The following is a 20,715-nucleotide window of genomic DNA, read 5'->3' as shown; positions in this document are numbered from 1 at the left end:
GCATGCTTTTGACGCCTCATTGAGTTTCCACGACCTTGGGGGATTAGGATGGAGTGAGTCTTGAAAGAGATCGCTTATACTGTCATCTCAAGGCGGTTCATTGGGTTCACTGCTGTCTCTTCAAGAAGAGGAGGAGCTTTACGTACCTAAAATCATAACTCAAGATTTCTCTTTCTTTACGTTTGCATTTTTCAACTTGGACGCACCACTCAAATATTTCACTCTTCACTATGCCCGGAGCATGGAACAAGGAAATTCATGTGCTCACGCTACAGTGTCAGTAAGAACTTTGTAGAGGAGAGGGAGCCTCTTGCTATAATTGAGTAGCTCTTTGTAACAGGCAATAAAAGGTATAATAAAAACTGACTGTGACAATTTGTTAGTACCTGTACGGAAAGCTCGTATATGTAGACACTAGCACGTGCCCCTGTTCTGCCCCTGATTTTGGTACGTTACTTCGACAACTGCAGGACGAGCTGAATGAGGGAATCCAAGCGAGAGAACAAAAGGAGGAGGGGAAGGGGACAACTTTCAGGTGCACCAACTTCCTTTGACCACTATCCGAATGCTACCCCTGGTGCAAGGCAAGAAGCAAAACTGAGCACCTGAGGGCTGAAGAACAGACAGCGCTACAGCTCTCTTCATCTGGGGTCTGTTTTTAACGTCCCTTTAGTAAATCCAGCCTTGCGAAAAGAGAGACTAGAAGGTAATGCAGCTCATGACTACGCTGCTTTCAAAGGTGTTTAATTCACCAAGTTTAACAAACCCAAACACCTGGCTCAATCTATATTCCTTTCCTGCCTGCCATACCACCCCTTCACAAGGTTTAGCAGGAAGCTGAACTAGCAATCGGGAACACTCACAGCTCCTAACGACACTTGAGTAAAAACCACCAAGATCACTGGTATGTATTATGAAGGTGTTCCTGCAGGCAGGTGATGCTACAGAAGGTCTAACACAGCCGTTTAGGACCAAATTCAAGTCTGCCATTCTGATTTGCAATTCCAGTTCTCAATTTAAGGAGGCAGGCAAACTCTATAAAAATCCAAATCCAAACACAGTCTATAAAGACTTTAACTGGAAAAAGATCACTCACTGCAGCCCAACTTACCCCAACAGTCCACGCTGCATTCGAGTTCTCCTCCCTGAATGATATCCTAGGCTCCTTTGCTCGTAAAGGAGGAGTGACCGATCGTCCCGGAGACGCGGAGGGAGTAGCTAGGGGAGTGGTGCGAAGACTGGATCTGAGAATAGACTGAGGAGTAAACCCAGGAAAACCAGAAGCAGATGTGGCCAAAACTTTAGCTCTCTAGGAAAAAAAATAAAAGCACTTAATTTAAAACCCATTAATGTTCAAAACAGGCGGCTTCCCTTGTCAGAAGTATGAGTTTAAATTACAAACTAAGGTTGCACCAGCAGAGAGGACCATGTTTTGCCTCTACACTGCTCTTTTTCCAAAAGGTACAAAAAATCTTAAAACATAACAAGCATTTTTTTATTGGGTTTTTTTTTGCTTTTTTTTAATGCCAACATAAAACATTATTTTTCAATTTAATTTCCTGAAGAAACAAGGATATAGCATTTTGTTGTTTGCAATGTTATCTCCCATTCCAGTACTTTCAGCAATTTCTACACTGCTCTTCTAAAAGGCATAAAATTTCAAATGTTACACCACATACAGTGACTGAAAACTCTGCCACGTGAAGCAGCAATCAGCAAAGCCATAGTGATAGCTTATCTTTTCACGAATTAACCAATCCCCATACTAGACTAAATTAAGTGGCACTGCTGTAAAAGCACCTCCACATCTTCACCTAGAGGCGTTCATTCAGCTCTTCTTACCTCAACCCGAAAAACAGTTTACAGTATTGAAAGGGTTTAAAAGGAGAATAATGAAACTAGCTTAATGATATGGACAACATGTAATAAGAAAAAAAAGGTTGTAACTCAAGAGATCAAAACTATTTTGTTCAGGTAGGCAATGGCAAAAAGATCAACAGCAAGAAGATAGGTCAAGTGTTATTTCCTTGCATGATTAAGAGTTTGATGGCAGCAAGTGGAAATACAATTTAACACAAAACCTAAAATTACTGTAAAAAGCCATCACTGAATTTGACAGAGTGATATCACTTAACTGACATCATTTAGTTATCACTCACTTAAGTGGATTAATAAACTGAAGCATATACATCATTGTTTGTAGGGATGCCAGTCAAACTACACAGAGCTACCGAGCACTTCAATAATGAGATGGTTGAGCTGAAAGTTGCATCTTTAAGTTTCTCAGCACACTGAAAAGTCCAACGTTAACTTACCTTGTTCATGCAACATAAACAAATGTATTCAAAAATGCTATGGGACAACCTACATGCTGCAATTAAATTAGAATGACACCTTCCCTCTTGAAGACTGGTCCAAATGACCTGCTTCCATAAGGACTATATATACAATAACAACATGCATATTGAAACTATTCCACAATTTGAATGCCACAGTGTTTGTGTTAAATGCTTTGGAGGTTTCACTTTAAACCAAGTTTACAGGCTTTTGGTTTATTTGGTTGTTACTGGCTGTTTTTTTAAAGTACAAACCTTAACCACAACAGGAGTCTCGAGTAAATTCAGCTCTGATGCTCCTAAAAAATTCTTTTGTGAGACAGAACCATGCATATCTGATCTCAATGGGCTGGATGCCATGAATGAAGTGGAAGTTCTGCATGGTGAATGCCAGCTACCACCCTGTGCTGGAGAACATGAAGGAACTGGACGAACCACCAAATCCAGCAATCTGTTAAGACAGACAATTTAAAAAAGGAAAATATATAAATAAATGGGGGAAAAAAAAATCATGCTGCATTCAAGAAATCTGGCATGACACATAACAAAAACATTCAATCAACAAGAAATACAGGTGAGCCTCACTGTTCAGGTGATTTTCCTTTTTTTAATTATTTCTCTACATTTCATAATTAATTTACCAAATCATTGCCTCTGAGGCAAGAGTAATCCCATTTCAAGTTGCACAAGGCACATAAGTCTCACGTCAGAAGAAAAAACATCTACATTTCTATGCTGGGACCACTTCAAATTCTCCACTTAGTCGTGTCCCTAAGCTGACTTTCTCTTTAACACTTACTCAAAATTGAATACAAACAGAACACTTTGAAAACACAGAAAGTCTGAACACACACAGACATACATATATATCTGTGAGAAGCAACACCTTTTGGAAACATTAATTCTGTGGCTGTACTGTACCTGGAACGTTTCCATGAAGATTTCGTAACTGGCGTCCCAACAAATGCATCGCGCAACTCTGCACCAGGGAGAGGATGTGTTATGGCTGGTGGTCCTGTAGCTCGAGGTCTAGAATTAAAAGGAAAATGTAACTGACTGTCATTCCCCTGAAGTCCACACGTACCAGAACTCAAGTTCATTCGACCACGCCACTCATAGGAAAGTCATCTGACAACTACGAGCCTCCTTCCTGCTCTTTATAACTCTGCCAAATTTTAAGCAAAAAGGGCAGAAACAAAGCAGACACTGGGCAGGAGGTGGTAAAACAGGACTATTTGATCCCACAATCAAGTCTATCAATATCTGTACACCCATACCTTGATGGTAATCATAGTCTTAGTTTCAGCTACCTTAAAACCTGTAAACACACTTCCTGGAATGTAAACATATATGTATTTCCATAAATGAGATTACCATAGCAGAGAAGCTCTCTATCCAAACAGTACTTATGAAGTATTGATTCTTAAATGTAATACGTTGAATGTGCAAAAAAGCCAGATTTATTCAGGTGCACCTTCCCTCCAAACACTCACGTGGTGTAAAAGGATTTTTCTCTCTCTCTCCAAACAAGGAGATCAAGACTAAACTTTGTCAAAAGGCTGTTTACCTATCAACTTGTGAGAAACCGGTTTCCTGCACATTTCCTTCCCAGACTTCTCCAATTTTAGACAATACAGTACTGATGAAAGTTGCTTTCGTATGCACGTTCCCTGCATTAACTTGTTTTGTTACTGTGGATAATGGCGTTGGTCTTGAGACTGGAAAGCAAGAGGGGAAAAATATCAGCCTGGTGCCATCAAAGAGGCGGATATTGTCCACCATATTTCCCCCCCTAAAAGTTACCTTCTCTTAAGACCGATGAAGGCAAATGGTAAGGCTTGGTTCTCTCTCCAGCCAGCTTCCTTTGAACTCGTGGAAGGATCTTGCCATACTGCTCTAATATAGAATTTCTGGACACTGCTCTCTCTCTCAAGCGAGGATCACGATCGTTCTGATGAAGGAAAAGAATAAAGGAAAATATTAACTAATTACAAGTAGTTCATTTCACAGACCTCTCCGTGCTATTTCGCATTAGTGAGCAGATTTCCTCTACGGGTGTGGTAAAACACCTCCACTGCACAGAACAGCGGCAAGTTCTACCCATCCGCACACACCGATTTCACCTGGTACTTTTAGCAAAGTGGAAGGAAGACTGGAATAGCAACAGAGCCTACAACTTGAAGTTAAAACAATGCTGGCACTCTGCAGAACCTTCTTCTGATACACCTGTTACCACCTGCAATTTTCTGATATCACCTGCAATTTGCAAACGACTTACTACATAGCAGGCTTTCCCTTGTTCTTCCTGAAACGCCAGTGCCCTGAATATACGGGACAACTGGAAATTACCCTGGACAACATGATGTGAAGATTAAAACAAGCAAGAAAAAGCGACCTACGCACACCACCTGGCCACATGACAGTTTTCAAATGCAGGACCTACGACTTCCAAAACCACCTTAGAAGTTTGAGTCACTGGAAAACTATGATTCCAGAAAACGGCAAACGCGTCACAAATCCAGAACACAAGTTCATGTAACACAAAATGTAATCTGGCTATTTTGAGAAATAGAGGTTAGACAAGAATTTTTGTCATAAAAGCCGTGAAATGAAAGTTGTGGAATTGGAGAGCACACTATAACTCGCAGAAATTAAAAATACAAACAAAGCCCACACAAATTTAACATGTGGATTGGCATCTAGCCTGCTCTCAGCTAGAAAAATACAGTTGCGTGCAAGACACAAGCGATGACGTACAACCTACTCGTCATCCCACAGGAAGGAGTGACACAAACAACTTCCAGTAATCTAAGCCACGCATAACATACGTATCTCAATAACGGAATGGTAAGATTGGCTGATGGGAAAGATACATGTTTATTCCTCAGATGCAAACAAACTGTTCTCAGTGGGGTCAACAGTGGTGTGTAACATTTAATTTATAGCTTCATAGAGTAGCTTTGGAGTAGTGACGTATATTGGTCAACATTTAGCTTCAGCTGTAACCAAAGGTGTAGAAAATTGTTCCGAGTGTTTCAAAGACTGGTATGAAAAAAACAAAGCAGGATTTTTATTGAGTACTATCAAAACCAGTTAGTAACACCCAGCAGAAACGTGCACGCTTGACAGAACAGAACTTTCACGCTTACCATAAGATTTACATTCATGGATTGATTCAGCTCTAGTGCTGCAATGTAGTTGGCACGCTGCAGATGGTGAACTAAAAGGAATTCTTGATTCTGAACACCAGCACTGGTCCTTAAAAACTTCTCCAAACACTCCTATGAGAAAAAAAAAAATCATTCCAAAAATCTGTTATGGCTCTGCCTTTTCTCTTTTCAAAGAGACGATGAACATTTTTCCTTGCTCCCACTTACTTGTTCGGTGTCTGTGAAAGGCAGCTTCAGTAACTCTTCCATCAGGCCCATCTCCCGGCACATTTCGTACATGTGTTTTAAGAGGTCTTCTAAGTTTGCCTGAGTGGCATGTTGGTGCAACAGACCCCAAGCCTCCACCATGCACCTGTAATTAATTTTTCAGACGTAAAGGGATGTTAATAGCATAAGCAAAGAGATGCCCCAAGAGTCTTGTACTCAAAGTTTAAAGGAAACTTAGGGGATGATGATTTCTATTCTTTGTTCTCCATTTTCACAAGATTTGCGTGACAAAATGGTGGGGTATATTTCTTTACCTATTGGAGAGCAACACAGTGAGGAGAAGCTGCACTTCCCCGCTGCTTGACACTGACGGATTCATCATCTGGATATATCTGAGGGCTTGCCTATGCTCCCCTTGGCACAGGAGGGATTGAATAATTCTCTTGTGTTGCCATGACGCGGTTTTGATTGTAGCGGGATGAAAGAGCAGGGCCAGTGAATTCTGTACAAGTTAGAGATCGGGTTTTAAAATCATTTTCTAGATTATAGCTTTGTACTGCAATGTATGTCTAACTCAACTCTACCATACTTACTTCGTAATCATTGTGATCTAGAAGCCAACAACCTTGAACAAGTTTAACAAGACCCCAAGGGATGCCAAAGGCAGTTGGGAAGGAGTCGATTGAAGTTTCTGTCTTATTCGGAAAGGAATGCATGATATCCAGCAGCAAGTAAATTGTCTGACATCAGGTATCTCATTAAGGCTAATCAGTTTGTAAGACCAAAACTTTATCACATTACCTTTAGAAAAACATAATGAAGTAAGAATATAAAAGTGGTAGGAAGCAGAAAATACATTCAAAACATTGGAGCATCCAATGCTCAATTATTACAGCAAATAAATTCCACAGTTGGGTTTTTCCCTCATGTCCAGCGTCTATAAAACAGTGTAAATTGTGGCATCCTTACAGTACAGCTCAGCTCCGAATGATTAAAACTGGATTTAAACCAGTATGCGGGTCACTCATTGGTAGCGTCATTTTCTCTTTCTGACGTCCGTTTTTAGGGACATCATCTAACAAGACAGCTCTGGGCTATAAGCGTTTCTAAGCCCCTTGCTCTCTAGGCTCCCCTCGCGGGTTAGGCAACAAACAGCAAAAGCAAGGCTGTGTATTTCAGCAGCTTAAAAATTAAGTTTCTGCCCCATGACTTTTCTCTTCTCCCTGTTGCTTATTCCGTGTGCCTGCACTTTCAACGGAACCAAAGCTGTGAGCGGCCCTGGGAAACCCATGATTTCAGCAAAAAATCCGGTACTGGTAAACCACTCTTAGAAATCCTTTTGCTCTGAAACAGAATATTTTACCACATCATTCTAGTAAGAAGCCATTTGCTACAGATAGGAGGGTTTTAAAAAATTTAGAAAGGTGTTTAAATTTGGAGAAAAACTAAGGGCTTTTGTTTTTATCTCCAGCATTTCTTACTAAACCTGTTTTCTCCTACCAGAGAAGTCTTTTGCAACAAAACGTTTAAGAAAAAAGTCATCAAAAATCCACAGTACAAAGAAATAAAACAGCGCTTCTGTCTACAACTTAACACTAAACTAAATGTTTTCACCTGCATCGTCTTTGAAGCATAAATGAAAAAATGTCATGAAACAGGTCGGCGACCAACACTGAAGAACATTTATGTGCATCCCCTGAAGGTGTAATCAAAATAACTAGAAAGGATACAATTGCGTGTTTGCAGTTTTCTTCAATGTTTTCTAGCAAATAGAGATCCAGCAGTGCCTGAAATGAAAAATTAAAAGTTCTGAAAAAACGCCTGTCTTCCCTAAATCATTGGCTTTTGGGTGGGGTTTGGCGGGGAGGGCGGCCGTTTGTTGTTGTTCTCAGTGAACAGGACACTCACATGCAAACTGGCAGGCGGGTATTTCCCAGTTCCTCCTGCATCTCTCCGCCACAGCTTCTCCACTTGGTCTCCTAACTGGGAAACCATTCCATCAACCATCAAGCAGTCCGAGTCCCATTTTCCTCTGGAACAAAAGGTAGCAAGGATTTGGACAGAGTTAAACACTAATTCCAGCCTCCCAGTGTGACGGCTTTCCTCCAGTCTTCTGCTGACTGCAGCCCTGCCCTTTAATCTCCCGATGGCACAAAGCAGAAAAAGGACACTAGAGGCTCTGTGCTTCGAAGGAACACACGAGCCTGTATGTAAGTTACTTGAGAAGTAAGCCAAGGAAGATGAACTTTGAAGTCAATACCTCCTACCCTGCAGCTTCCACCTTAACTCACCTTGCAGCCTCTTGGTCACAGTGCCATCGCCGAAGCTTGGTCAGGTCTTTATTCAGTTTTCAGTACAATTTCCAAAGAAAAACCTATTATCGGCTAATCCAAGGCATGCCGCCTACGTGCTAGGCAGCTAGTCCAGGAAAGAGAGCTGACGTTAGCAAGTGACTTCTATCCGACAGCCAGGAGAGTGCGAGGCGTGCCAACTCCATGTAACTCCAACCATCTTACGAAATCACACCACGTACTTGTGAGAAGGGGACTTAGGCCAATACAGTTATGACCCTCTATTACCAGTCAATGACGGAGATGATTGTTTTTTAAAAAACACGCTTTCTTCTGCTTCCAAAACAATTGTTCTGTGAACACCCTGCTTTGCTGAACTGGAGGTGACTGATCCTGTCCTAATCACGTGGCCTTTTTCAGTAGTCAGAAATTATACACATTAGCCAATGAATAAAGTAGACTACCGAAAAATGATGATACCAACCAGCGGTACTAAGCAGAGGTAGATATCAACATTTTAACACAGGAAAGTAACCTCTCTGTTCAACAGAACACACGTGTCACTGAAGTCAAGAGTATTGCTGGCAGCAGCATTACGCATAGCCCATGCAACTGTTGAGATAAAAGCCATTCCCTTCCACTTCTGATTTGGCCGTGGAAGTGTTCTAGAGTCTTCCTCTAGCTCTTACCTTGATAAACGCTCAAGTTTCTGTCGGTGACCAGTATAGTAGCTCTCAATCAGAGGATAATTGTAGAAAGGTCTTGACAAATGCATGGCATCATCTACAGGCAACAAAGTAGAAGCAAGTTAAAGCAGTCATATCACACTTGTAAACGAAAATTTTTGCCTAAAGAGACAGAAGATCGTACAAGCTAAGCATCAAGAAGCCTCCAACTCTGAAAGAAGCCAATCCTCTTTCTGCCTTTGCTAAAAGAACTCTAAGAGACAAGGCTCAATTCCTTCTTGCCCCAAGTGCCGTTTCAAGGTTACAGTTCACGCAGCATTCACAACATGTAGGGTAAGCTGAAGTTCACTATAAAAAAAACCACCCAGTTCTCAAAGGGAATGGTTTCTAAACATGCCACGTGAGCATCTGTGAGACAATTAAGGCTGACAATGGAATTTATAATACATCCAACTAAAGAAGGATTTCCAAGGTGTACTTTCTCCTCAAGCAACTGATAGAAAGTTCAAAACATGCAGGTAATGCTCTCACTGTAAAAACAAGCATTCCGGTACTTGTTGTTTAATAGTACTTTGTTTAAAATCTCAAGTAGTTCAAGCTGTGGACACAAGCAGCGCCTTGACGTCAGGGGTCCATTGCTATCCCTAAAATCCACCCAGGAAAGAAACTGCCTGCCTCATTCTACACTGTGTACTTGACAACCCAGCAAAATCTCAACTTCACCCACAGAACTTCAGCACACCCTGCCAGTGAACCAGCACGACTTCTTCCTGATGAAACCGTTACAAAAACATGGCTAAGCACGCGTTCGTGGGAGTCACTCACTGGATGGTCGCCTTGTTACAAACGTATGACAGGTCACGCTTACCTAAACCCTCTGGAAGGAGACCGGATCGACAGAACCAGATGACCACTTGTGCATACAAAGAAATGAGGCTAGTAACCACTTCCTTATTTGTCAAGTCTGCAAAACCTGAAAAAAGGCAGGAGATGATTAGCGTTATGCAATTCCGTTCATTTTCACAAAACTCCCTTCATCCTACTAAACCAAAAGTATAAAAATAGCACATTAGAAATCTTTGTCTTTGCGTTTTTCATGCTGTATCGCTTTCTTATTTGAAGAAAAAACCCACTATCACCACCAAAACAAAAAGCAACCCCTATAAAGAACTAAACTCACTAAAGGCTAAAATAAAAAAAAAAAAAAGCCTAAACTACTAAATGCACGCAGGAATAAGACATCTGTTTCTCACGTAGTGGAGATTCTTCTGATAGCAAAGGGATATTCTTTTCTTTTCTCAATAGGCCAAGAACCATTTCTAAGAGAAAAAGCTGTAGAAACTCAAGTAACTTACTTTGCATGTTACTCGTTTACGCTTCCTTCGTATTGTTTAGCAATTTGCAACACGGTGTCTGCATGCAACTAGAACTTGCTAGCTAAGAATTCAAAGGAATAATTTTCAGCAATACCACATTCGGTTGCTGTAATTTCAGCCCAGTTGCCTACAAAGCTTCTCTCTGAATGTAGCCTCCCCCACCCCCTTGCATGAGCTCCACCATAAACTGTTGCCCTGAACTCAATGCGTGTTTTATGGTGGTCCCAAGCGCTCAGCTTTAAGCCCCTTCTCCCAGCTAAATGTGACTGTCTTCCAATCTTCCAATCCTCAAAAACAACAAAAGCCCATGTTGCCACAATTCCAAATCTTAATAAAACATACCAAAGATTTTGTAGCACTACTACAAACCTTTTTCAGTAAGCTCTTGTGCTTCTGTGAGAAAACAGTTTAAGACCGTGCTAAGGTTGCTCAAAAGCAACTGGCAGTGCTGGAGAGACCGTAATGTCTGGGGGTCAATGAAGTTGCAAGAGCCATCAAACAGCGGAACACCTTTTCAAGAATAAATATTAAATCGTTAGCCGACAGAGCAATTCCAGAGTTTCAAGGCGCACTTCAAGGACCGCGTGCAATATCCTTTAGCGGCGTATTACTGAGGAAGCTCAATCAGAAAGAACGACTTTAGGTTTGCAGAATGACTACGCTAGTACTCACAGATTTGGTCAAATTCTTCTTTTGTAGAGATCACTTGGTTCCATGTCCACTCAAGAACAAACCGTAAATTACCAGCAGAACTCGGCTGCTCTTTAAACAAAGAGAACAAAAAAGAAATGAATCAACAGGCTCCAACTCAAAGAGGTACCACGTAAAAACAACGTTCGAAGTATTACCTTCAGATATCCAATGTTTAATGCATCCAGTCAGAAGTTCTACAGAACCTGTCTGGACAGCAGCTGACAATACTGCTTCCAGCTGCTCCTCCTAAACGTAACAGACAAACTCAAATGAGAATCTTACCTACTTGCACCATGTGAACCATCAACAGTAAATGTTTCTTTCTAACTGTATACTCATTCAGACATCACAAAGTCAATCAGGACACAGGCCAGGAACGCCACGTCCTTTCTCTTAATTCCAGCCACAGGCTGGACTGCCCACTGCTCTGAGGAACACGTTAACACGCTTTTCCTCTGACATTTCAACTTACTGCAGCCTAATTCTAATCTTTCTTCGCATGCCTCTGCATTACAGTCTTCACGTACTGAGTTCCAACTATTTTCAGAAACATCCTCTGCTATCACCTGTTACACGTTCTGTGCATGTAGGTTTGCCATTGGAGTGCACGAAGGGGGCAGAACAAATACACTGTTTGCTTGGAAACACTTGAAGCTACAGCCAAGCAGTTTTCTAGACTGTGAAGACATGAAGCAGGTCTCATACCCAAAAACACTGTTAGAATTTTCAGTCAGCCAGAAAATTAAGTTATAAGTCAGCCAGAAAAGGAAGGTCAAAAAAAGCGTACCCCCTCCACGAGCAGTGCTGGCAAATTGGTAACAATGCCCAGTGACTGGAAAAAGGGAAACACTGCACCCAATTTTTAAAAATGGTAGAAAGGAGGACCCTGGGAACTACCGACCTGTCAGCCTCACTTCTGTGCCTTGGAAGATCGTGGAACAGATCTTCCTAGAAGCTATGCCAAGGCACACGGAGGACAGGGATGTGATTTGAGACAGCCAGCATGGCTTCACCAGGGGCAAGTCCTGCCTGACCAACCTACTGGCCTTCTATGATGGAGTGACTACACCAGTGGACAAGGGAAGAGCTACGGGTTCGTTTACCTGGACTTCTGTAAGGCCTTTGACATGGTCCCCCACAACATCCTTCCCTCTAAATTGGAGAGACAGGGATCTAATGGGTGGCCTGTTCAGTGGCTGAGGAATTGGTTGAATAGTGGCATCCAGAGGGTAGTGGTCAATGGCTGCATGTCCAGATGGAGATCAGTAACAAGTGGTGTCCCTCAAGGATCCATATTGGAACCAGTACTCTTTAGGATCTCCATCAGTGACATGGACAGTAGGATCAAGTGCACCCTCAACAAGTTTGCAGATGACAGCAAGCTCAGTGGTGCGGCTGACATGCCTGGAGGATGGGATGCCATCCAGAGGGACCTGGACAAGCTCGAGAAGTGGGCCTGTGTGAAGCTCATGAGGTTCAACAATGCCAAGTGCACCTTGGGCAACCCCCAGTATCAATACAGGCTGGGGGATGAAGGGATTGAGAGCAGCCTCGAGGAGAAGGACTTGGGGGTACCGGTGGATGAAAAGCTGGACGTGTGTCAACTGTGCACGTGCAGCACAGAAGGCCCACCATATCCTGGGCTGCATCCAAAGAAGTGCAGCCAGCAGGTTGAGGCAGGTGACTGCGCCCCTCTATTTCGCTCTCCTGAGACCCCACCTGGCGTACTGAGTGCAGCTCTGGAGCCCCTAACATCAGAAGGACATGGACCTGTTGGAGCGGGTCCAGAGGAGGGCCACAAAGATGATCAGAGGGCTGGAGCACCTCTCCTGTGAGGACAGGCTGAGAGAATTGGGGTTGTTCAACCTGGAGAAGAAAAAGCTCCGAGAAGACTTTATTAGGGGTTTCAGTAGTTAGAAGGCGGTTACGAGAAAGATGGGGACAAACTTTTTTTGCAGGGCCTGTTGCGATAGGACACAGGGGTAACGGCTTTAAACTAAAAGAGGATAGATTCAGTCTAGATATACAGAAGACATTTTTTACAATGAGGGTGGTGAAACACTGGAAGAGGTTGCCCGGAGAGGTGGTAGATGTGCCATCCCTGGAAACATTCAAGGTCAGGCTGGATGGGGCACTGAGCAACCTGATCTAGGTGAAGATGTCCCTGCTCACCGCAGGAGAGGTTGACTACATGATCTTTTAAGGTCCCTTCCAACCCAAACGATTCTATGAATTTTCTGAAATAACAGAAAAGAAGTGAAACATTTCCATTTTAATAGGTTTAAATTTTAGGCTCTTCAAATACTGGATTATAATGTAGTGCTAATCCTTTAGAAGAATAATTCACAGGTATGCATAGACGCGCGATATTAAGTAGTAGCTTGTCTCAGCTGGAGTTCTCATACTTCTTTCAGATGAAAGGATCCCTCAGAAAACTTTATTTTGTTGGGTGGGAGGATGAGGGGAGGGGCGATTTGTTTGTTTGTTTATTTTTAAACAGATTGAAAAGTATCCTTCCCTTCCAGGCAAAATCATGACATTCAAAGCGATTTCTACACATTAGAAGACACATGAGATGTTTCCACCTTTTCTGAATACTGGTTTCAGGCAAGGAAACACACCAAATACTGCTCACAGTGGCAAACAAAACTGCAAAGCAAGCTTCTTGAAGAAATTGCCAGGGAGAGCTGACAGCAGTAATCCTTTACCACAGCCCACTTCCTTGGAAGCAAATGATCACGTACAGTGCAGCAAGCCGACGTCTGCAAGAGCTCGCATCCCAGTGAGACGCCCCCATCGTCGGCTACTGCACTGAACCACTGCTTTGAGAAACTGACAGGGATGGGGGTTGCTCTGGGGGACACATGCGTTATGTTGGGCATGACCAGCACTGACTGCACGCTTCCTTGTGCGCATCTGTGTGTGGCACCGAATTAAGAGAGGGGTCTCTAAAGGCAGATCTCTTAGGGCTGTTCCCAGTCAAAGTCACTACTTTGGATCTAAGGATACGATTACTTCTGCTAGCTCAGGTCACGCCTGTATTTCAACGAAACTTTGCAAAGAATCCAAAAATTGGAGTATCGTGTGTTGTAGCCCCTCCAGCCCTGTCAGACCAGATGGATGTGTTTCCCCCTTGATTCCCTCATAGGCACTCACCTGACTCAAACTGGATGGCTGGACATCAACTAGTCTTGGAGACAGCAAGCCAGCTACAAGACACCTATTGTAGCTATCCTGAATGGCTTCACATATTGAAGGGCCAGATTTCTTCAAAAAATTCAAGGTCTGAAACATCAATCGAAAACCACAGATTAAGACAGCATTGTTATTCCGTCACTACGCTTCTGGATAACCTCTAAAAGGAAGAATCTAAATGTTCACTGACACCGTCAGACAGCCTGAACCACTAAGATGCTTTAGGTTAGCAATCTGCGTAATTAAGTCTTTTCTACCTTCTCTGTCTATACACAGGCCTTGCTCTTTCCCTCAACACTGACACAAAATACATTCTATATAAGCTAAGCTAACATGCAACTTCACGCTTTGGAAGATCCTTTCTATGCCTGTTCGTATGGAAGCCGATTCATGTTGGAAACATTTAGTGAGCTGAAACTTCACTCAAAATTATCTGTCACAATCTGTGCCGTGGCTCAGAAGTTATAATTTGGCCGAGTTTGGGAGAAAACAAAATTTTCACTCCTCAAACAGTTATGTGATTTTTCATTTTCTCCATTCCCTCCTTTTTCAAGAGAATTGGGGATCAAAACTCTAACTCAAGACTATGCAGGCAGTTCGACTGAGGGGCAATAAAGAAGTAACACCTTTCCCCGCCTTCTACAGTGGTTTTGTTCTTGCTCCTGGAGCAACGTTGCATTCCTTTCTAGACATTCAATCCCCGATCGTGCTTCAAGAGGAGACAACGGCAGTTGTACAGTCCCAAGAGGGGACCTAAAACATTACCATTTGCATACAACTGGCGACAGGATACAATTGCAACTATGCGTGTGGACGGGCAGGATGAGCGTGAAACGGTCCCTAACACGGAAAGCAGTGTAACAGAAAACTTAGAAAAGCTACATCTCCTGCCACTCGCAATAAAGATACAGTAAAAGATCACCTCCTTCTGGAAGCCGGTGCAAGTCATGTGAACGACTCCGGAGGTCAGCAAGCACGTACCATCTGCAGAAACAGGGAACGTTTGACAACCTTCCGTACTCTCACAGTTATGGCATGACCAGTTTACATTTTTTACACACCGGTATCTAGAAACATATAACTGAGTGCTTTGAGCTTCAGTTCACAGTCATTTCAGGCTATAACCAGCACCACTTCACCGCCTACATTACAAAAGCACCAAAACTCAGCCGGCTGTCAGATATGTTCCACAATAGTAAATACCTTGTCAGTACAACATGATCAGAGTTGGGTTTGTGGGGGACTGGGTGTTTTTTTGGTTTGGTTTGGGTTTTGAATGACAAACAATGACTGAACAAGAGAACCAATGAATGGCATTTGACCTCATTTTAAGCTTATCACTCTCAAAAGCAGTGAAATACCTACCAAAATTATAGGTGCTTGGATTAAAAAACTGCTCAGGTGGTGGATAAGAAGGAGGAACTCCCCGACTTAGACTCCGCTCATGGACCAGAATATCCAAAAGGAGCTTCGGAGTAGTCATGCTTACTACAGTATCCAGCGACCACAGTGCAAAATAGGGGCACTCATGAAGCAGTTCTTCCGGCCTTAAAGAAAACAAACACATAAGCTAAATGCCGACATTCAAATGAATTTTTGGCAGGGATATGGAAAACTACTGAAGAAAAATCTACCTTAGTGAATCTGGCATTTGAGCGTGATACCAGCGATTAATGTCAAATACACCCAGGTAAGTAGATGGTTTTCCCTGACCGTACGTATTCACTTGCCAACTGAAGATCGAGACACTGGTGTCAGGAGATATGACTGTAAAAGACAAGACATTGTTTCTTACTTGTAAAAATACAATAGATTCAGTATTTTTAAAACACCACTTTCTATTTTGGCTTCATTCTGTTCTGTCACTCGTGAAACACAACACTTCCTAAGAGTAATTTAAAAAAAATTACGGAATAGCAAAACGTCAGTGTGATAAATTTCAGTCACACTGCGCCTTTTTCTTGTTCAAATTGTATTAGTTCTAAGCCAAATCAAATACAAAATTACCAGCTAATTAATTAAATTTTCCATACATGTAGAGCTGGTCAAGATGTTTAGCCAGATGAATACTTTAGCAAAAAAAATATGCTAGAATCACATACATTGCTACTTTTAGAAAGCATACCAATAATTGTCGCATACACTTGTATTCACACAGCTGGCATTATTAATTTCCAGCTCCAACTCAGTTACAAGTTTGAAGAATAGCTCCTTTCCAGCATAGAATAGAATGAATCATAGAATGTGTTGGGTTGGAAGGGACCTTTAAAGGTCTTCTAGTCCAACCCCCCTGCAGTAAGCAGGGACATCTTTAACTGGATCAGATTGCTCAGAGCCTCATCAAGTCTGGCCTTGAATGAAATACTCAGCTTACTCAGAATGGAAGAACACGATTATCACACAAAATAAATTTAAAAAGAAAAAACAAACCAGAAAGTGGAATAAGGATTTTAACATAAACATTCACGGTGTTATACTCCAGTTCTCCCAATAACTGGAATGGTCTGTCTTCTTTAGGGAGAATGCATTCTCTAGATGTAAGCAAAGTATGTGATACACCATTTACCTAACAGAGTAAAGAAAAAAATGATAGCTTGTTTGGCCAATGTTTCTCTGTTGAATTCATCATTACCATTCAGGGATCCTCATATACTTTGCTATGTTTCATTGTGAGCTCCTGTGCCATTTCAGTTGTGTTAGCTGCTGAAACTGCTTTGAAGATAATAATTATTTTGATAATGTAGAAGACAGCTTCATTGCTAGACTCAAACCGCATCCAATGGAAGCTCATGTTTGCCTAGAACTTAACTTGAACAGATTCTGAATAAAAGCCAATAAAAAAAAATTACATATTTATCCATGCTTCATACTTCATAAGAAGAAGACAGAAAGGGGTCTGGTTTGGTTTTTTTGGGGAAGCACAGGGGATGGTGGCGTTTGTTTGGTTTTAACAAGTTTTTAGCATGCACTCTCCTAGGAAACATAAGTGGCAAAAATCCAAAGGTGTTTTCATTAGATTTTGACACACTGTTGATAGAGGATAGCATCACAAAAGAGAAGGAAGCTGCCACTTCAGGACTAAATCAAAGATAATTAACAGAAATAGCCTAGAAAGATCACGCGAGTGTCTTCTTTGTAACATCGGACATAAGTCAAGGCCAGTAAGAAGAGGAAGAAGGTGAGTAATGCACTCAGAACAAAAGGCTATGAAAGTTATCTCTGCAGCTGGCTCAAAGATATGGTCAAAGCATAACTGAATTTCTAAACCCAGAGATGTATATTCAATTATTGCAAGATAATGAAAGACACCATAAGAGTTTTAACTGTGTCTATGGACAAGGAAAGCTATTGCTTTAAGAACTTGTAGGGGTAGGAACCTATTAGACTTAGAGAGGAAAAAATGGACAGGCAGATCATAAAATCGTTTAGGTTAGAAAAGACTCTTAAGATCATCAAGTCCAACCATCAACCTAACACTGACAAGTCCACCACTAAACTATGTCCCGAATCACCACATCTACACATCTTTTAAATACCTCCAGGGACGCCCACTTCCCTGGGCAGACTGTTCCAAAGCTTGATAACCGTTTTTGTCAAGAAATTTTTCCCAATATCCAATCTAAAACTCCCCTGCCACAACTTGAGGCCGTTTCCTCTCATCCTATCACTTTTCACTCGGGAGAAGAGACCAACACCCACCTCACTACAACCTCTATTCAGGTTCTAGACAGCAATAAGGTTTCCTCTAAGCGTCCTTTTCTCCAGACTGAACAACCCCAGTTCCCTCAGCCGCTCCTCGTAAGACTTGTGCTCTAGACCCCTCATCAGCTTTGTTGCTGTTGGGACATGCTCCAGCACCTCAAAGTCTTTCTGCCAGGGCGGGGCCCTAAACTGGACACAGTACTCAAGGTGAGGCCTCATGAGTGCTGAGTGCAGGGGGACCATTACTTCCCTAGTCCTACTGGCCACACTATTTCTGATACAAGCCAGGATGCTGGTGGCCACCTTGGCCACCTGGGCACACTGCTGGCTCATACTCAGGTGGCTCTTGACCAACATCCCCAGGTCCTTTTCCACCAGGCAGCTTTTTGCAGACACTCCTGCCCAAGCCTGTAGTGTTGCATGGGGCGGTTGTAACCCAAGAGCAAGACCTGGCACTTCGTCTTCTTGAATCTCATATAATTGGCCTTGGCACATCGACCCAGCCTGTCCAGATCCCTCTGTAGAGCCTTCCTACCCTAAACCAGATCAACGCTCCCGCCTGACTTGGTGTCACCTGCAAACTTACTGCGGGTGCCCTCCATCGCCTCATCCACATCACTGATAAAGATATTAAAGAGAAAAGGTCCCAATACAGAGCCCTGGGAAAGCCAACTTGTGACCTGCCACCATCTGGATGCAGAATGATTTTATTCAAAGATGACAGCTGGAGGAATAAAATGACTGACAAGCATTATATAGATGACCCCACCATACATTGCGATACCATGTCAGCAAGCATAAAATAAAACATATATTTTCCCTTAAAGAAGTCCCACATAACTTAAGCATCCATTTTTTCTTCGTAAATAATCCCAACAATCTAGTCTATGCAGATAGGCAAGACTTTCAGACTGTGGGGACAGAACAGCATTCGTTGCTTAGGTTCCAAAAGCACTTCTTTTAAAATCACCAAACACGGACATCAGAACAAACCTTCATTTACGCTATCCTCTCTGTCAACATGGTTGCGAAATTTTTCGACAGTCTGGCAGCTGATTAATTTAGTACTCCTCGTCTGGCCTCTCAAGGGAAAGATTCCACCCGTGAGATCTAAACTGTACCTTTCATCACAGTATTCCAAACCCTGGGGAAAAAAAAAAAAGAGAAGAGAGCAAAGGTCATTCTAAGATAAAAACATACATTATGGCTAAATATGAAAGACTATATCTAATATAATAGGCTTATTATACTGTGTATTTTGCATGAGCCTATTTCTGATGGTAAATAGAAACTACGCCTGACACGCAAGAGAATGCAGTGTCAAATCGTAACGGGTAAGTTTGGCTGTAAAGGCTTTGCACTTTTTCAAAATTTAGAATTTCCCTAACATTATTCAGATCTAAACATGTTTTGCAGAATTCCTTGTGACATCCAGGAATGTCCTTTATAAGCCTAAATACATTGCTACAAAGAGATATCTAAAATGATGCAACACACATGCATGCAAAGCTCTTTGCTCCATGTCTTGATTGCAGAACTGATGAAGTTAGAGAAGCCCCAGCATTAGAGCAGCTAAAGCTGTCAAGAGGTATTTTCTATGGGCACACCACCAGAGTGACCGTGCACCCCTCTCTAGTTACTGTGAGAACTTCATACTGATTAGCAATCTTCTTTCAAGCCACATAAGCTATGACAGCTCCTCCTCTCATCTTGTCAGAGACTAACGGGTGAAATATCCCTCAGCTCCTTCACCAAGCACAGCCAACAGCAAAAGGGAAAACCAGAAAGGACACGGGATGCATGTGGCCAAGGCTTTTAGCATCACGAATTACTACACAGTAAACAAACTAATTTTGAGATACACAGAAACCCCGGCACGATTGTGTTGAACCTCTGATAGTGCAATTTTTTAAGTAAGCATGAAGTGAAACACCGTCTTTCCAAATACAGCATTCATTCAAACTGTCTACCACACAACACATGAATGGGTGTACTGGGGACAAATAGCAGCTCTATTTAGTTCTCTCCTCAACTGCCTTGTAAGATTGGTTCGTGTTTCAATCTTCCACGACACTCATCACGGGCATGCAGAAACAGCAGGGGAGGACAATATCTCAGAGCCAGAGACTGGTGCCCGACACTTCTTACAAGCCTGTGAATGTGTTACTGGCTGCATAGTCGATAGAGGGTTAAAAGTCTTACATTTGACCTCACCACAGCTTTCTCGAGTCACAAACACAACAACGTTATTTAATTATTCTGTGTGCTTTTTCTTTACAAGAGTGTCAGCTGGCATTTCTAGTAGACCCATTGTTAAAGGCTCCTGAAACATTTCAGCCCTCTGAGGTAAAACCCGACACTCATCACATCTGGTTCAGTAAAATAGATGAGCAAGACAAAGAATTGCAAAGAGCGTTTTAACATTAAAGTGTTGAGACAGAACAAAGTAGCCACCAGAGAAATGGACACAGACAACTGGGCGTTTTTTTCCCAAAGAAGTACACAGTACGAGGTATTGCCTTTGGCACTACTAAGACTGTCGCTAAAAATAAAAGAGGATAAACAAAGCAGAAGTGAAAAAGTGAAGCTGGAGATAGATTAAAGAAACTTTCTCCTATCAACCTGACAAAGTGCTTAGAGCATTACAAGAGATGCATCAGTGAATGGCAAGGAAAAATCCCTTCTAAAACTAAAACACCCAATCCGGGTGCGCTGCTCCTCTAGAGCAACGTATGTTTCTGTCATAAAAACCCTGCACATCAACAAAGATAAGGAGATGGCATCCAGAACGCGCTGAATCACTGGAAGATCCTTCTACTTGGTCACCGTGATAGATAATGCATTTTAAAGAAACACCACCTTTTCCAAACACCTAACCTCTATCTATGCAAAAGCAACAGTGGCAAATGAGGAAGCACCTTTCCTATAAAGGAAAACACTCAAAAATCTAAACTAATCCAAAAAAATCAAAAGGCACAGTCCCTACAAAAACCAGAGTACCACGATACAAGAGTCACCCCTGTTTCGTTCCATAGCTATTGAGAATATGCAAGAGAAAG

The 20,715-nt window shown here is 42.2% G+C and overlaps 1 protein-coding gene across 1 annotated transcript in view; it reads right to left on the bottom strand.

Moving 5' to 3' along the window:
• LOC128906956 (protein ELYS-like) overlaps positions 1-20,715 on the bottom strand; it is a 47,984-nt gene that overhangs the window by 10,540 nt on the left and 16,729 nt on the right. The window contains exons 8-28 of the mRNA XM_054195134.1: positions 18,650-18,800; positions 15,589-15,721; positions 15,320-15,501; positions 14,877-14,938; positions 13,916-14,044; positions 10,915-11,005; positions 10,739-10,828; positions 10,436-10,576; positions 9,559-9,663; positions 8,694-8,787; positions 7,622-7,745; positions 7,444-7,500; positions 6,307-6,453; positions 6,028-6,215; positions 5,714-5,858; positions 5,486-5,617; positions 4,140-4,287; positions 3,904-4,054; positions 3,258-3,365; positions 2,592-2,787; positions 1,112-1,309 (exon numbers count right to left, since the gene is read on the bottom strand). Of these exons, the coding sequence (XP_054051109.1) occupies positions 1,112-1,309; positions 2,592-2,787; positions 3,258-3,365; positions 3,904-4,054; positions 4,140-4,287; positions 5,486-5,617; positions 5,714-5,858; positions 6,028-6,215; positions 6,307-6,453; positions 7,444-7,500; positions 7,622-7,745; positions 8,694-8,787; positions 9,559-9,663; positions 10,436-10,576; positions 10,739-10,828; positions 10,915-11,005; positions 13,916-14,044; positions 14,877-14,938; positions 15,320-15,501; positions 15,589-15,721; positions 18,650-18,800 (2,772 nt within the window). The remainder of the gene's footprint in view (positions 1-1,111; positions 1,310-2,591; positions 2,788-3,257; positions 3,366-3,903; positions 4,055-4,139; positions 4,288-5,485; positions 5,618-5,713; positions 5,859-6,027; positions 6,216-6,306; positions 6,454-7,443; positions 7,501-7,621; positions 7,746-8,693; positions 8,788-9,558; positions 9,664-10,435; positions 10,577-10,738; positions 10,829-10,914; positions 11,006-13,915; positions 14,045-14,876; positions 14,939-15,319; positions 15,502-15,588; positions 15,722-18,649; positions 18,801-20,715) is intronic.

This window comes from Rissa tridactyla, chromosome 3 (assembly GCF_028500815.1).
Source record: "Rissa tridactyla isolate bRisTri1 chromosome 3, bRisTri1.patW.cur.20221130, whole genome shotgun sequence".
In the NCBI taxonomy this organism is placed as follows: Eukaryota; Metazoa; Chordata; class Aves; order Charadriiformes; family Laridae; genus Rissa; species Rissa tridactyla.
This window is presented reverse-complemented; position numbering and strand designations above follow the sequence as displayed.